We start from the raw sequence: 18,173 nt of genomic DNA, 5'->3' as shown, positions 1-18,173 counted from the left end.
ACACACCACCGCTTGGGTCAGGTGTCAGTTTGAAAGGGCAAGGAATAATTTTCCGAGCTGGTCTTGACACTTCTGGCGGTGTCTAACAGTTCATTTTCATGGTCACTGACAACCCCTTTTCAAAAAAAAGGTGTAGGTACCATTCTCCTTCTTCAATGTTTGGGGTTATTCAACTTTCACCCCCAGGTTCAGGGGGAAAAGCACTGTTCAGAAGATAAAAGACTCTATTCCCGCCTTCCCTCCCCTGATCTGGACACACAGTGACTTTCCTTCATGTGTGCAGACTTGTTCTCTCCCCCCAGCATAACTTTTCCTCTAGCAACAGAATCCATCTGGTTACGCACAGGCAAATCAGTAGCTGACCCATCTTCACTCACCGGGAGAGTGGGCAGGCATCGTCCTATTCCTCGGCACCCTTGCCACCACTGCAAGACCCGCCGGGCTCTGGGCCCCCAGCCTTTCTCCATATTTGAGCTGTTTCTAGTTGGAGGTTGCCTTCTATTCTGGGTGGCCTTATATTTGGAACAATATAGTACAATCACTCAGAAAAATGCTGTTTCCCAAGTCTCAAGAAAGCAGATAGAACAAGAAGCTTAATGAAATGAACCACAATGACCACGATGGCAAGCTGTAACATGCACCTCTAACAAGGGAGAACATTAAAAAACTCAGTGAAGTCCTGTATGTAAGAGCTAATATTGATTCTTTTTTTTAAGTTTTGGGCAGAGGTATAACTAATTCTCAAGCTATCAAAAAGAGATAGATGATAATGCCAAAATTCTACCAAAAAAATAGAAAAGGAAGCTATTTATACAACTTAATTTTGTTGGTTTTATTTGTGAGAAATAGAGAATTAACATAAGGTCTTCTAAGTATTTAAACCAGTATCTTCAGAACTTAGAAATTATTTAAATGTACTTGGGAGCACTCAGACCTTATGTTAAGAAACACAAGTTGGGTAGATATATTCATACTCATAAAAACTGACACTGCATCAAATTCTCAGCAAAATTTCTGTACACTGAAGAGTATATAATGAACTCAGAGAACTGTTGCAAAAAACTATTTTACATGGGGCATATACATAATTATCAAAATTTCTATTAATCAGTCATTTCCTAAGTTTCTGTACTGGTTGTAACTAGAGCTATCATATAACTGACATAAAAAGAAAATAAAAAGATTTTTCATCCCCAAATTCTAGTTTTTTCAATGACCAAACTAATTTTATTAAAATGATCAGAAACAAAATTAACTCATTTGTCCATAATTTCCTTTCCCTGCCAGCTTTCACTAAGACCTTCTAAGAATGCTATGTCCTAAAGAATAAACAATTTTTGAAATATAGAAAACTTACAAATGTAGTCTAAAAATTCCAGTGTACAAATATTTAAGTTAATTTTAGGAGACTTAAAATGAGAAAATAATTTTTTAGTTCTCATTAATCTGTTATTTGCTTTATGGTGAACAGCACTGGTCTAATTTTTACTTTTCTCAGACTTTTGGAGGCTGAACAATAAAGAAAATATACCATGGTCAGAAGTGAAATCAGAAAGGGAGCAATGTCGACCAGCATTTGGTACTCACAAAATTTTACTCTGAGTCTACAAAATAAGTACAAGTTACCTATTAAGTAAGAAAGTCACACATATTATTCACATATAGCAGAGAAAATTATATATTTGCAGTTGGACCACAATGATCATTTCCTCAATCAACACTAATTTAAACTTTGCTCTCTCAGTAATCATCTGTCAGTGTCTATTTCCATCATTAAGAATTATCCAACAATTTATAATATGGTGGATGGCTGAAAAGTCACCCCCTATCCCAATCTGCGCAGTTTTGTTCCTGGGATGATCATTAGCAATGAATGAAGATTTTTTTTTACAAATGAGCTCTACATTCTCTCCAAGACTTAAACATCTCACAGATTTCATGCTTTTTGTATCCAACAACCAAATAAAACATAAGAATTTATTTCATTTGTATTTAATGTGTAGTGAGATTTAATCCCAATGCCTCTCCACTGTAACAAAACTTATTACAATAACCATGAAATCTAAGGTAATATCTATGACCAGTTAGAGGCCTGCTGGAAGGAGCAGTCATTTATTTTCATTTCCAGAAAGTTGATACAACATGCAATAACAACATTTTTCAGTATCTGGTAAAAGGTTCTTTTTAAACATACTCAATACAGATTGTAGAGGATTAATCTCATAAAAGGGGGCAATATATGTATTCTTGCCTCAAGAGCCCCATGAACAGTATGAAAAGGCAAAAAGATAAGACACTGGTTGTACCCAATATGCTACTGGAGATCAGTGGAGAAATAACTCCAGAAAGAATGAAGAGATGGAGCCAAAGCAAAACTAACACACAGTTGTGGATGAAACTGGTGATAGAAACAAAGTCTGATGGTGTAAAGAGCAATATTGCATAGGAACCTGGAATGTCAGGTGCATGAATCAAGGCAAATTGGAAGTGGTCAAACAGGAGATGGCAAGACTGATCATCGACATTTCAGGAATCAGCAAACTAAAATGGACTGGAATGAGTAAATTTAACTCAGCTGACCATTATATCTATTACTGTGGCCAAGAATCCCTTAGAAGAAATGGAGTAGCCATCATGGTCAACAAAAGAGTCCAAAATGCAGTACCTGGATGCAATCTCAAAAACGACAGAATGATCTCTGTTCGTTTTCAAGGCAAACCATTCAATATCACGATAATCCAAGTCTATGCTCCAACCAGTAATACTGAAGAAGCTGAAGCTGAACGATTTTATGAAGACCTACAAGACCTTCTAGAACTAACACCCAAAAAAGATGTCCTTTTCATTATATAGGGGACTGAAATGCAAAAGTAGGAAATCAACGAATACTTGGAGTAACAGGAAAATTTGGCCTTGGAGTACAGAACGAAACAGGGCAAAGGCCAATAGAGTTTTGCCAAGAGAACACACTGGTCATAGCAAACACCTCTTCCAACACAAGAGAACACTCAACACATGGACATCACCAGATGGTCAATACCGAAATCAGATTGATTACATTCTTTGCAGCCAAAGATGGAGAAGCTCTATATAGTCAGCAAAAACAAAACCAGGAGTGGACTGTGGCGCAGATTATGAACTCTTTATTGCCAAATTCAGACTTAAATTGAAGAAGTAGGGAAAACTGCTAGACCATTCAGGTATGAGCTAAATCAAATCCCTGATTATACAGTGGAAATGACAAATAGATTCAAGGGATTACATCTGAAAGATTGCCTGAAGAACTATGGATGGAGGTTCATGACATTGTACAGGAGACAGGAATCAAGACCATCCCCAAGAAAAAGAAATGCAAAAAAGAAAAATGGCTTTGTGAGGAGGTCTTACAATAGTGGTGAAAAGAAGAGAAGTGAAAAGCGAAGGAGAAAAGGAAAGATATACCCATTTGAATTCAGAGTTCCAAAGAACAGCAAGGAGAGATAAGAAAGTCTTCCTCAGTGATCAGTGCAAAGAAATAGAGGAAAACAACAGAATGGGAAAGACTAGAATCTCTTCAAGAAAATTAGAGATACCCAAGGGAATATTTCATGCAAAAATGGGCACAATAAAGGACAGAAATGGTACGGACCTAAAAAAAAGCAGAAAATATCAAGAAGAGGTGACAAGAATACACAGAAGAACTACACAAAAAAGATCTTCATGACCCAGATAACCACGATGGTGTGATCACTCACCTACAGCCAGACATCCAGGAATGTGAAGCCAAGTGGGTCTTAGGAAGCATCACTACAAACAAAGCTAGTGGAGGTGATAGAATTCCAGCTGAGCCATTTCAAATCCTGAAAGATGATGCTGTGAAAGTGCTGCACTCAATATACCAGCAAATATGGAAAACTCAGCAGTGGTCACAGGACTGGAAAACGTCAGTATTCATACCAATCCCAAAGAAAGGAAATGCCAAAGAATGTTCAAACTACCACACAATTACATTCATCTCACACGCTAGTAAAGTAATGCTCAAAATTCTCCAAGACAGGCTTCAACAGTACATGAACCGTGAACTTCCAGATATTCAATCTGGTTTTAGAAAAGGCAGAGGAACCAGAGATAAAACTGCCAACATCCACTGGATTATCAAAAAAGCAACAGAGTTCCAGAAAAACATCTATTTCTGCATTATAGACTATGCCAAAGCCTTTGACTGTGTGGATCACAATAAACTGTGGAAAATTCTGAAAGAGATGGGAATACCAGACCACCTGACCTGTCTTCTGAGAAATTTGTATGCAGTTCAAGAAGCAACAGTTAGAACTGGACTTGGAACAACAGACTGGTTGCAGATTGGGAAAGGAGTAAATAAAGGCTGTATGTTGTCACCCTGCTTATTTAACTTCTATGCAGAGTACATCATGTGAAATGCTAGGCTGGATGAAGCACAGGCTCGGATCAAGATTGTCAGGAGAAATAGCAATAACCTCAGATATGCAGATGACACCACCCTTATGGCAGAAAGTGAAAAAGAAGTAAAGAGCCTCTTGATGAAAGTGAAAGTGGAGAGTGAAAAAGTTGGCTTAAAGCTCAACATTCAGAAAACTAAGATGATGGCATCTGGTCCCATCACTTCATGGCAAATAGATGGGGAAACAGTGGAAACAGTGACAGACTTTATTTTAGGGGGCTCCAAAATCACTGCAGATGGTGATTGCAGTCATTAAGTTAAAACATCCTTGCTTCTTGGAAGAAAAGTTATGACTAACCTAGACAGCATATTCGGAGAAGGCAATGGCAACCCACTCCAGTATTGTTGCCTGGAAAATCCCATGGACAGAGGAGCCTGGTAGGCTGCAGTCCATGGGGTCGCTACGAGTCGGACACGACTGAGTGACTTCACTTTCACTTTTCGCTTTCATGTATTGGAGAAGGAAATGGCAACCCACTCCAGTGTTCTTGCCTGGAGAATTCCAGGGATGGGGGAGCCTGGTAGGCTGCCATCTATGGGGTCACACAGAGTCGGACACGACTGAAGTGACTTAGCAGCAGCAGCAGACAGCATGTTAAAAAGCACAGACATTACTTTGCCAACAAAGGTCCATCTAGTCAAGGCTATGGTTTTTCCAGTAGTCATGTATGGATGTGAGAGTTGGACTATAAAGAAAGCTGAGTGCCAAAGAACTGATGCTTTTGACCTGTGGTATTGGAGAAGACTCTTGAGAGACTCTTGGACTGCAATGAGATCCAGCTAGTCCATCCTAAAGGAATTCAGTCCTGAATATTCATTGGAAGGACTGATGTTGAAGCTGAATCTCCAATACTTTGGTCACCTGATGCAAAGAACTGACTCATTGGAAAAGACCCTGATACTGGGAAAGATTGAAGGTGGGAGGAGAAGGGGACAACAGAGGATGACATGGTTGGATGGCATCACCGACTCAATGGACATGAGTCTGAATAAACTCTGGGAGTTGGTGATGGACAGGGAGGCCTGGCATGCTGCAGTCCATGGGGTCGCAAAGAGTGGACGTGACTGAGCAACTGAACTGAACTGAGCTGATATGAGCCAGATTTTCACAGATGAATAAACTACTTTATTGTCATTTTAAAGGAAAAGGTACTCTTTGAGAATCAGGATTATTGACTTTCTACTCATTTCAGTAACTTTCTTGTTTTAAATCAGGTCATGGAATAATGTATTCTGGACTGGCCATCATTTTTGACCTTCAAGTAAAATATAATGAAGGTTTTGTGCTAGCTCTACAGTTGTCAATCATGCTATTTTTTTGAAGACAGATTTATAGAATATAATCATCAGTAATTCTGGTTGGAGTGATTTCTGGCAAATTCAGAACCTGAAGTGGGGATACCCAAATTCTATCCAGGAATTGGTAGAACAATTCCCAACCACCTTCATAAAGTCATTTCCTGTTTTCTAAGGAATTCTATTTTGCTTTGTTTTCTGCAGTTTTCCAAAAATTCAAATCCATTTTTTTCCTAAAAAGCAGGCATGAATGACCCTGCTATGGTACTCATTAGCTATTGTTGAGCTACATTATATATAGTTAATCTGAAAATTATTTAGTATTCCATTTATTTAGTATTCTATCTATTTACTATTTATTTAGTATTTTGCATGTTATTTATCTTTCAGTTCAGTTCAGTTCAGTCGCTCAGTGTGTCCGACTCTTTGCGACCCCATGAATCGCAGCACTGCCAGGCCTCCCTGTCCATCACCAACTCCCGGAGTTCACTCAGACTCACATCCATCGAGTCAGTGATGCCATCCAGCCATCTCATCCTCTGTCTTCCCATTCTCCTCCTGCCCCCAGTCCCTCCCAGCATCAGAGTCTTTTCCAATGAGTCAACTCTTCGCATGAGGTGGCCAAAGGACTGGAGTTTCAGGTTTAGCATCATTCCTTCCAAAGAAATCCCAGGGCTGATCTCCTTCAGAATGGACTGGAGGACTGTCCATTGACTGTCAGCTATGTCATCATAGCTGACATTATAATCAATGGGTGAAAAGTAAAAGCATTTTCCCTAAGCTGAGCAACAAGACAGGGATGTCCCCTTTTGCCAGTTTTATTCAACATGGTGTTAGAAGTCCTAGTCATAGCAATCAGACAAGAAAAAGAAATAAAAATACTAATTGAAAAAAAAAAAACTGTCACTGTTTGCAGATGGCATGATACTAAACAGAGAAAATCCTACCCATTACCAAGAAACTATTAAAGCTCACCAGTAAATTAAGTGAAGCTACAGTATACAGGATTTATACACAGAAATCTGTTGCTTGTCTATGCACTAATAATTAACTATCAGAAAGAGAAAGCAAGAAAACAATCACATTTAAAACTGCACCAAAAAGAATAAACTACTCAGGGATAAAATTAACCAAGGAGGTAAAATACCTGTACTCTGAAAATTATAACACTCTGATGAAGGAAATTGAAGATGATACAAATAAATGGAAATATATCCTGTGTTCGTGAATTGGGAAAAAAATAATATTGTTAAAATGTCCATACTAGTCAAAGGAATCTGCAGTCCTAATGAAATCCCTATCAAAATATCTATGACATTTTTCTCAGAACTAGAACAAATAACCCTAAAATTTATATGGAACCACAAAAGACTTAATAGCCAAAGAAATCTTGACAAAACAGAACAACACTGGAGCTATCATGTGCCTTGAATTCAGACTATACTACAAAGCCACAGTAATCAAAACAGTAAAACGCTGGCACAAAAATAGACACTTAGATCAATGGAACAGAATAGAGGGCCCAGAAGTCAACCCACACACTTATGGTCAATCAATCTATGACAAAGGAGTTAATAATATACAACAGGGAAAAGACAGTCTCTTCAATAAATGGTGCTGGAAAAAACTGAACAGCTACATGTGAAACAGTGAAATTAGAACATTTACTTACACCATATATACAAATAAACTCAAAATGGATTAAAACCTAAATGTAAGATCAGACGCCATAACACTAGATGAAAACATGAGCAGAACAGTCTTTGACATGAATCAGCAATGTTTTTTGAATCTGTCTCCTAAGGCAAAGGAAACAAAAACAAATGAGACCTAATTAAACTTAAAAACTTTTGTACAACAAAGGAACCCACTGACAAAATGAAAAGACACATAATGGGAAAAAAATATTTGCAAATGATATGCCCAATAGGAGTTAATATTCAAAATATTTAAAACTCATATATATATCTAAAGCTCATATATATATAGATATAGATATAGATATAACTCACATATATATGAGTTTTAAAAGCTCATAAAACTCAGTATCAAAAAAAAAACCTGATTAAGAAATGGACAGAAGACCTAAATAGACATTTCTCCATAGAAGACACACAGTTGGTGAACATGCATATGAAAAGATGCTCAACATCACTAGTTATCAGAGAAACGCAAATCAAAACCACAAAGAGGTCATCCTGCTCACATCTGTTAGAAAGGTTATCATCAAAAAGACCACAACTAAACACTGGTGAGACTGCAGAAAAGGGAACCTTTGTGCACTGTTGCTAGGAATGTAAATTGATGAATCCACTACAGAAAATGTTATGGAGGTTCTTTAAAAAACTAAAAAGAGAACCACCATAGGATCCAGCAATTCCACTCCTGAATATATATCTTAAGAAAACAAAAACATTAATTCAAAAGGATATCCCCCAATGTTCATAGAAGCATTATTTACAATAGCCAGGATACAGAAACAACCTCAGTGCTGACTGACAGATGAATGTATACAAAAGATATGTAACTATGCATGCATGATCCTAGTTCCCCAACCAGGGATTGAATGCACATCCCTTACAATGGAAGCACGGAGTCCCAACTACTGGGCCATCAGGAAGTCCATACTACCAATTTTTTATGACATAATATCTGTAAATTTGGGATACTTTCTATTATTGTCCTTAAAATAACTGACCTTCAAAATTAAGCAAAAAATATGAAACCATCAAATTTTTAAAAGATCATCTAAACAAAAAGAAAATACTTATGGTCCCAGAATACTTATTACTTACAGTCCTGGAAGAAAATTATTGCAATTCACAATGTGAGATTTAAGAGAACTAGCAAGATAAAGCTTTTGTGATTATCTTCTTGCTATTTTATGGTTATATTTTACTAGTTTTAATAAAATTATATTTAACTGACACTCTAGAAGCTTCCAGTCTTTTGCCTCATAGAAGTACATTTTTAAAAAGTCTTTAACAAGAATAGGACAATATTGTGTTTTTATATTTTATCATAAATACATGCTTCCCACTTTGATATAAATCAGATGTAATGCATTTGTAACAAACATTAGAGCCCAGCCCCCTTACCTATTATAGAAAGCCAACTATGAAAGCCTGAAGATTGATCGGCTAAAGTGGTTTCCTGTTAGTTAAAGATGTTTAATTTTTTATAAATCCTGAAGCTAGGTCAAACTATCAAACTGTGTGCCTCATACCTCATGAGAATGCATACCTAGTTTAAGAGTGAGGATGAATTCTCTTTTTCCTTATTATATGGCAAGAGCAGATGCTTTGGAAAATAATATTTTGCTCAGTTTGATCAGTCTTCATTCTGACATATCGCAATACTGCCACAGCACGCCAACAAATGCTCAGATAAGAAGAGATTTCCTGAGAATAAACTTAAAAATGCTAAGAGACCCTCTGCTTTGGTCTAATAGACAATAGTTGACTGTATTCAGAGAAAAGCACTTCTTATTCAAATTAAAGAATCTATTCAATACTACTTTAAAATATTAAATAATTTCCTAGATAATTCAGATATTCATTTATTCACTTCACATATATTTACTAAGCACCTACCAAAGATCATATTCCATATGATGCCAAGTACATTTCCATTCCAATAAATTTTTGTTGCAAGAAAAGCACAGTAAGTTTGTATTGTTGACTATAGGATCACAATGCTTAGGTTCAGAGTCTTAAGCTGACACTTAGCAGTGGCATGACCTCTCTGTGCCTCGGTTTCCTAGTCTATAAAATGTGGGTAGTAATGCTACAATGGAAAGTCAGTCTACAGGTTTGGTTACTTACATGAAAAGAGCTTTACAACAATGCCTGGCCCACAGTAAGTGCTAAGTAATCGCTGTCATTATCACAAATATTTTAGCTTTGCTTGTCAACACATTTTATAACTTGTTTGTCAATCTACTTTCACATGTTTATTATTTAGTGCAGTTCTCAACCTGAGGTGATTTGGCCCCCAGCAGGAGATACTTGGCAAAGAGGCCTACAGATATTTTTAGTTGTCAAAACTGGGCAGTTTCTATGGGAATCTAGTCGGTAGAGGACAAGGATGCTGCTGAATATCTGACAATGCACAGGACAGGGACAGCCCACTACAACAGCATTATCCAGCCTCACATGTCAATAGTGCTCAGGTTGAGAAATCCTGATGTAGTGAATCTAGGGGATCTCTGCATTTTGCATATGAAGACAAGTTGCCCACAAGACTGCGATGGAGCCTGTGATGATTTTAAAGGAAATTCTCTGAGCTTAAGACCTCAGGTGATCTAAGTATAAAGACATCCTTATTTCCACCCACCCCCCATAAGCAAATTACTCTTTCTAACAAAAGGAATAGTATTAAAAACACCTGATACATTCTACTGTAATAACACTAGCAGAAACAGCACACAGAATGGGCAGGCTCAGGGCAGCAGTCCAGAGGACAAAGAACTGTCAGAGTGGAGAGAGACAGCACTCTGCAGCACCTTGAAAACAGAGACATCCATCCCACAGAGAGTAAAACTGGCAGAGGTGACCTGTGGACATTATGGGAGAAAATGAATCTTCCTTAGCAAAACAAAAGGTAAAGATTCTGCCATTAACATTAAGTAGTCATACCAAGAAAGAATAAAATTGCCCACAAATAGAAATGAGGGCTCTGACACATGAAACAACATCCCAGGGCAGATGAGAACATGCTGTGATAGGCAGAGAGCAATCAGAGAACACTGGACTAGAACACGGACCACTCTCTCCAGATGCAGCGAAGTCTGTTCACATGTTTGTCTCCTCAGTGGGAAGAAGACTCCTTGAGGGTGCATCTGAATCATAACAGCTCTCAATTACTAAGCCCCTGCTACGTGTTAGGCCTCTCCTAAGTGCTGTCAATTAAAAGATTATTAAGAGTAGCTCATATGAGCTTCTACTATATGATAATATCCATTAAGACATGAACTGTTGGCCTGGCGCTTGTTCTCAGTAATTTATACTTCGTAGTGACTTTTTTTTTTCTTTTTGGCTTGGGGCCCTGAAGTTCTTCTGTTCCAGGTACTCATCCTTTAGCTCCTGGGCTACAAGGAGATCCTGTAGATCCTAGGGAGCATCAGGACTGACCCAGGGGCTTGAGGGGGTCAGAATAGAAGCATGTTAATAACTGATGCAGAAGAACTGGTACATACCAGCTGAACATCAGCTGTGGGCCCAAGGACTTTGTCCACTCTAGACCCAGAACTGTGGCCACAACAGTTACATAAAGCTTGTAGCTGTAAAAACCCAAAGATTTTGAGATTTGAGATTTGCTGAAGTCACCTAATGAATTTGTTGAGAATTGTTAACAGCTCACTTTGGAGTACTGTGTAAGTCACGGTTTAAATGAAATACAATAGGGTTCCAGCTCAACACAGTTATCAAGAAAGTAATCTATTTCCTATTCTAGCTTTCTGCTCTCTGGGTTTGCAGTTCCAGTGATAGTTTCCTGGATCCCATGCTTTTCTTACTCTATACTGGTGTGATCCAGGATGTCACTCTCTGGATTCTGGTTCCTTCATATTTGTTCATATTCTTTCTCTTATTCTGGAACAGGTGTTGAAAAAGCTTGCTTCCATCCTGGCTCTGATGAACAAGTCATGATCATGGGGACTCTACTTTCATGCTTTGACAGAGGGTACAATTACCCTGACCACTCACTGCAAGGTGAGCTGATAAGACTCTTGTTCATAGCCCTATCCCATTTGATAGTAATATATCATGTATCTTGGAGCTCCTTAAGGTCACTGCACTTTACTTTTATTATCTCTATAATCACAATGACCAGCACCCTATCTCCACATAGAAGTTGCTCAATAAACTTAATATATTAATGGATAATAAAGATCTATGTGCAGGACAGTGGCTTTTCCTCTTTCATCTCAGAAGTAGTTATGTAAATGCTTTAATTGTGTGTCTGTGTACTCTGTAGTTAGTAGGTACTCAACTATTTATTGAGTCATTAAAGCTAGTGGAGGTGATGGAATTCCAGTTGAGCTATTTCAAATCCTGAAATTGATGTTGTGAAAGTGCTGCACTCGATATGCCAGCAAGTTGGAAAACTCAGCAGTGGCCACAGGACTGGAAAAGGTCAGTTTTCATTCCAATCCCAAAGAAAGGCAATGCCAAAGAATGCTCAAACTACCACACAATTGCACTCATCTCACATGCTAGTAAAGTAATGCTCAAAATTCTCCAAGCCAGGCTCCAGCAATACGTGAACCGTGAACTTCCTGATGTTCAAGCTGGTTTTAGAAAAGGCAGAGGAACCAGAGATCAAATTGCCAGCATCTGGTGGATCATGGAAAAAGCAAGAGAGTTCCAGAAAAACATCTATTTCTGCTTTATTGACTATGCCAAAGCCTTTGACTATGTGGATCACAATAAACTGGAAAATTCTGAAAGAGATGGGAATACCAGACCACCTGACCTGCCTCTTGAGAAACCTATATGCAGGTCAGGAAGCAATAGTTAGAAATGGACATGGAACAACAGACTGGTTCCAAGTAGGAAAAGGAGTATGTTAAGGCTGTATATTATCACCCTTATTTAACTTATATGCAGAGTACATCATGAGAAACGCTGGACTGGAAGAAACACAAGCTGGACTGGAAGAAACACAAGCTGGAATCAGGATTGCCGGGAGAAATATCAATAACCTCAGATATGCAGATGACACCACCCTTATGGCAGAAAGTGAAGAGGAACTCAAAAGCCTCTTGATGAAAGTGAAAGAGGAGAGTGAAAAAGTTGGCTTAAAGCTCAACATTCAGAAAACTAAGATCATGGCATCCAGTCCCATCACTTCATGGGAAATAGATGGGGAAACAGTGGAAACAGTGTCAGACTTTATTTTTCTGGGCTCCAAAATCACTCCAGATGGTGACTGCAGCCATGAAATTAAAAGACTGCTTACTCCTTGGAAGGAAAGTTATGACCAACCTAGATAGCATATTCAAAAGCAGAGACATTACTTTGCCAACAAAGGTCCATCTAGTCCAGGCTATGGTTTTTCCTGTGGTCATGTATGGATGTGAGAGTTGGACTGTGAAGAAGGCTGAGTGCCGAAAAATTGATGCTTTTGAACTGTGGTGTTGGAGAAGACTCTTGAGCGTCCCATGGACTGCAAGGAGATCCAACCAGTCCATTCTGAAGGAGATCAGCCCTGGGATTTCTTTGGAAGGAATGATGCTAAAGCTGAAACTCCAGTACCTTGGCCACCTCATGCGAAGGGTTGACTCATTGGAAAAGACTCTGATGCTGGGAGGGATTGGGGGCAGGAGGAGAAGGGGACGACAGAGGATGAGATGGCTCGATGGCATCACTGACTCAATGGAGGTGAGTCTGAGTGAACTCCGGGAGTTGGTGATGGACAGGGCGGCCTGGCGTGCTGCGATTCATGGGGTCGCAAAGAGTTGGATACGACTGAGTGACTGAACTGAACTGAAAGCATACTTCTAGGGTGCTAAAATGGTCTGAAACAAATAAAACTGAAATTTCTGTGATGTCTACAGAATTTAAACACAGACTAAATTTCCATTCTTTTTTTCTGATTCATCAGAATTTAAATATAGACTAAATTTCTATTATTTTTTTATTAGCCAGAGCAAAATTAATTTATTCTGAAAATCTTGGAGTCACTTTCTTCTATTTTTAAAGCTGCAGTGAGCTCAAAGTGTTAAAGAAAAAAAAAAAGTGAAAAGATTACTAGGAATGGTTAGCAAACCAAAAGTAGAAATAAGATCTTATTATGGAGGCATCCAAAGTATATGGTGATTTCCATCAAAATCATTGTATAATGCCAAACACCAAATGGTGAATATAAAAAAAGTTATTATCAAAAGAGGTATTATTCTCAGCTTCATTAAGTATAAGCCAATGAATAAGTAGTCACATGTTCCCAGCTAAGGATTCAAGAAGGTACTATTCATTCACTGACCAGGCGGCATCAGTGGTAAAGAACTCTCCTGCCAATGCAGGTTCGACATAAGAGACATGGGTTCCATCCCTGGGTCAGGGAGATCCCCTGGAGGAGGGCACAGCAACCCAATCCAGTATTCTTGCCTGGAGAATCCTATGGACAGAGGAGCCTGGCAAGCTGTGGACCATAGGGTCGCACAGAGTCAGACATGACTGAAGTGACTTAGCATGCATACATGCATGACTCCTCATTTATCATGCCAAACAATGTCTAAGATTGAGGTCTGTGAAGTCACAGTTGAGGTGGTGAGGAGCGCCAGTTCAGATAACCCGAAATTTTAAGTAGTTGTCACATTCAGGGAAACAGGAAGTTGTTCAGAAGAATGTGAGCCTAGAACATTAGGGACAGGGTAGCAAGAAATGAGGCTGACATGAACAGCAAGAGGTGAGATGATGAAGAACCTTCCATAACATATAAAGGATTTGAAATTTATTCTATGATGAGGCATGAGCTGCATGACAAGACCTGATGTGGTCTGGTTGGTTGTTATGGGAATAATGTGGAGCTTGATCAAGTGGGCCTTAGAAAGCATCACTATGAACAAAGCTAGTGGAGGTAATGGAATTCCAGTTGAGCTATTCCAAATCCTGAAGGATGATGCTGTGAAAGTGCTGCACTCAATATGCCAGCAAATTTGGAAAACTCAGCAGTGGCCACAGGACTGGAAAAGGTCCGTTTTCATTCCAATCCCAAAGAAAGGCAATGCCAAAGAATGCTCAAACTACCACACAATTGCACTCATCTCACACACTAGTAAAGTAATGCTCAAAATTCTCCAAGCCAGGCTTCAGCAATATGTGAACTGTGAACTTCCTGATGTTCAAGCTGGTTTTAGAAAAGGCAGAGGGACCAGAGATCAAATTGCCAACATCTGCTGGATCATGGAAAAAGCAAGAGAGTTTTAGAAAAACATCTACTTCTGCTTTACTGACTATGCCAAAGCCTTTGACTGTGTGGATCACAATCAACTGTGGAAAATTCTGAAAGAGATGGGAATACCAGACCACCTGATCTGCCTCTTGAGAAATTTGTATGCAGGTCAGGAAGCAACAGTTAGAACTGGACATGGAACAACAGACTGGTTCCAAATAGGAAAAGGAGTTCATCAAGGCTGTATATTGTCACCCTGCTTATTTAACTTATATGCAGAGTACATCATGAGAAACGCTGGACTGGAAGAAACACAAGCTGGAATCAAGATTGTCGGGAGAAATATGAATAACCTCAGATATGCAGATGACACCACCCTTATGGCAGAAAGTGAAGAGGAACTCAAAAGCCTCTTGATGAAGGTGAAAGAGGAGAGTGAAAAAGTTGGCTTAAAGCTCAACATTCAGAAAACGAAGATCATGGCATCTGGTCCCACCACTTCATGGGAAATAGATGGGGAAACAGTGGAAACAGTGTCAGACTTTATTTTTCTGGGCTCCAAAATCACTCCAGATGGTGACTGCAGCCATGAAATTAAAAGACGCTTACCCCTTGGAAGGAAAGTTATGACCAACCTAGATAGCATATTCAAAAGCAGAGACATTACTTTGCCAACAAAGGTTCGTCTAGTCAAGGCTATGGTTTTTCCTGTGGTCATGTATGGATGTGAGAGTTGGACTGTGAAGAAGGCTGAGCGCTTAAGAATTGATGCTTTTGAACTGTGGTGTTGGAGAAGATGCTTGAGAGTCCCTTGGACTGCAAGGAGATCCAACCAGTCCATTCTGAAGGAGATCAGCCCTGGGTGTTCATTGGAATGAATGATGCTGAAGCTGAAACTCCAGTACTTTGGCCACCTCATGTGAAGAGTTGACTCATTGGAAAAGACTCTAATGTTGGGAGGGATTGGGGGCAGGAGGAGAAGGGGACGACAGAGGATGAGATGGCCGGATGGCATCACTGACTCAATGGACGTGAGTCTGAGTGAACTCCGGGAGTTGGTGATGGACAGGGAGGCCTGGTGCTGCGATTCTTGGGGTCACAAAGAGTTGGACACGACTGAGCGAATGATCTGATCTGATCTGATCTGGGTGGGACAAGACTTGTACTTAGTCGCTCAGTCATGTCCGACTCTTTGCGACCCCATGGACTATAGCCCACCAGGCTCCTCTGTTCATGGGGTTCTCCAGGCAAGAATACTGGAGTGGGTTGCCATGCCCTCCTCCAGAGGATCTTCCCAATCTGAAGCCAGGTCTCCCGCATTGCAGGCTGACTCTTTACTCTCTGAGCCACTCAGGGAAGCCCATGAATACTAGAGCAGGTAGTGTATCCCTTTCTCCAGGGGATCTTCCTGACCTAGGAATTGAACTGGGGTCTCTTGCATTGTAGGTGTACTCTTTACCAGCTGAGCTACCAGCCTAGCTGGTATGAAGACAAGCTAGTCTGGGTTGAAGTCCAATTACGAAATTAACAAAGAAGTTCAAATGAACAATGATTACTCATCACCTACACTGGACAACAGCCAAAAGAATAAAAAGGATGATGTTGATGGATTAAAGGGAAGGAACTTATGAGCTTTCATATTTATTTGAGTCCTTGGAAGGAAAGTTATGACCAACCTAGAGAGCATATTCAAAAGCAGAGACATTACTTTGCCAACAAAGTTCTGTCTAGTCAAGGCTATGGTTTTTCCAGTAGTCATGTATGGATGTGAGAAGTGGATGTATGGATCAGTGAAGAAGGCTGAGCGCTTAAGAATTGATGCTTTTGAACTGTGGTGTTGGAGAAGACGCTTGAGAGTCCCTTGGACTGCAAGGAGATCCAACCAGTCCATTCTAAAGGAGATCAGTCCTGGGTGTTCATTGGAAGGAATGATGCTGAAGCTGAAACTGCAGTACTTTGGCCACCTCATGCGAAGACTTGACTCATTGGAAAAGACTCTGATGTTGGGAGGGATTGGGGGCAGGAGGAGAAGGGGACCACAGAGGATGAGATGGCTGGATGGCATCACTGACTCGATGGACGTGAGTCTGAGTGGACTCCGGGAGTTGGTGATGGACAGGGAGGCCTGGTGTGCTACAATTCATGGGGTTGCAAAGAGTCGGACACAACCGAGCGACTGAACTGAATTGAACTGAGGGAGGCTGAAAGAGGACTCCAGGATGGGACCAGCTAACTGGTCATGCCATTAACCAGCATAGGAAATGCCAGGAGATGTAATATATCTAACCCTTTCATCAGATTTTAAAATCAAGATCAAAGAGGGAATTAACAGTATAAAGCACAAAAGCATCTTTCTCACAAATATTCCCCAAAATGGTTTCCTTCTGACATGTAAAATAGGAGCTTGCAAAATATTTAAATTGTAAATGACTTGAACTTCATGCCATAATGAAAATATGTTCTTGGAAAAGAAAATAATTCTGAAATATCTATGATGCTAGGTGAAACCTGCAGATATTTAAATGCAGTTTCCAAAAATAATAATAATAAATGAAAGTAATTACAGAGGTTAGCAGGATGCCTTTTTACAAGAATGAGAGAGGACAAACCCCAGGAAGAAAAGAATGAATATCTTGAAAGGGCCAGCACAGCGAACACCCTCTATCTCTGCAGCCAGTGCAACAACAAAGAATAACAACAAAGGCGTAGCAAAAAAAAAGCTATTAAACAATAGGTAGGAAATGTGGACAATTAGATTTACATCATTCTGCTTCTAAGTAAAGCGTTTACGTGCTTAATTCTTGTTCTGTATTAACCATACACCTCCCTGTTGAGAAAGACTGAAATTTCTAGGGGAGGGGGGAAAAAAAAAAAAGATGATATCTAAATGGGTTTCCAATCAGGCTGACATTAAGTAGTATGGGTACAACACTGTTGTTGAGAGAAACATATCTGAATAGTTTTAGGTCTTGAGCTTATAAAAAAAAGGCGGCGGGAGTGGGGAATAAGGAGAGCATGAGGAAGAGTGAGAGTTCAAGGCCTGGAAGGCAAATGACAGTGCAGATGCAAAATCAAAAGCGTAATGCTAATTAACACTGCATTTGGCTTGCAGAGCAGAGCTCAGTAATGATTGTGTTAAATACCTCAGCACTTCAGAGCCCAATAGAAGAGATGTAGCTAGAGCCCCAGGGACTAAACAGAAACTTAAGACAAATCCTTGCGAGGTGGTGTTTGCTGGTTGGGCTTTGGCAAGCGGAAGGATCTCCAGTTTCTTCAGAGTCTTCCAGCCCACAAGGGTCCCACACAAAATGGGGTGATCAAGATACAAAAGAGGTCAACAGAGAAATGCAAAGAGTCAGCTTCATCCAAGGGCGGTTACCACCCTAGGACAGGCGTTCATAACACAAATAAGGACGCTGCCTGTCAGGCTGCAGCTCAGCTGTGCCATTTGTGGAAAACGCTACCTCGGAATGATTCACAAGGATCTGAGTGCAAAAGGTTTATAAAAACCAGAGTGGCCCAA

At 39.8% G+C, this 18,173-nt stretch overlaps 1 protein-coding gene across 10 annotated transcripts in view; it reads right to left on the bottom strand.

The window, feature by feature from the left end:
- Nucleotides 1-18,173, bottom strand: part of CCDC85A (coiled-coil domain containing 85A) — a 226,776-nt gene that overhangs the window by 12,625 nt on the left and 195,978 nt on the right. For 2 of the 10 annotated variants that reach the window (XM_006063679.4, XM_006063680.4), the window contains exon 4: nt 378-512. The exons of 7 other annotated variants lie outside the window; for them this stretch is intronic. In XM_006063679.4, the coding sequence (XP_006063741.2) occupies nt 378-512 (135 nt within the window). Of the gene's footprint in view, nt 1-377; nt 513-18,173 lie in introns of those variants that run through there. One more of the 10 variants, XR_003102257.3, reaches the window with a different exon arrangement.

Source organism: Bubalus bubalis, chromosome 12 (genome assembly GCF_019923935.1).
Source record: "Bubalus bubalis isolate 160015118507 breed Murrah chromosome 12, NDDB_SH_1, whole genome shotgun sequence".
NCBI lineage: Eukaryota > Metazoa > Chordata > Mammalia > Artiodactyla > Bovidae > Bubalus > Bubalus bubalis.
Note: the sequence above shows the minus strand (reverse complement) of the source record. Positions and strands in the feature narration are given on the sequence as shown.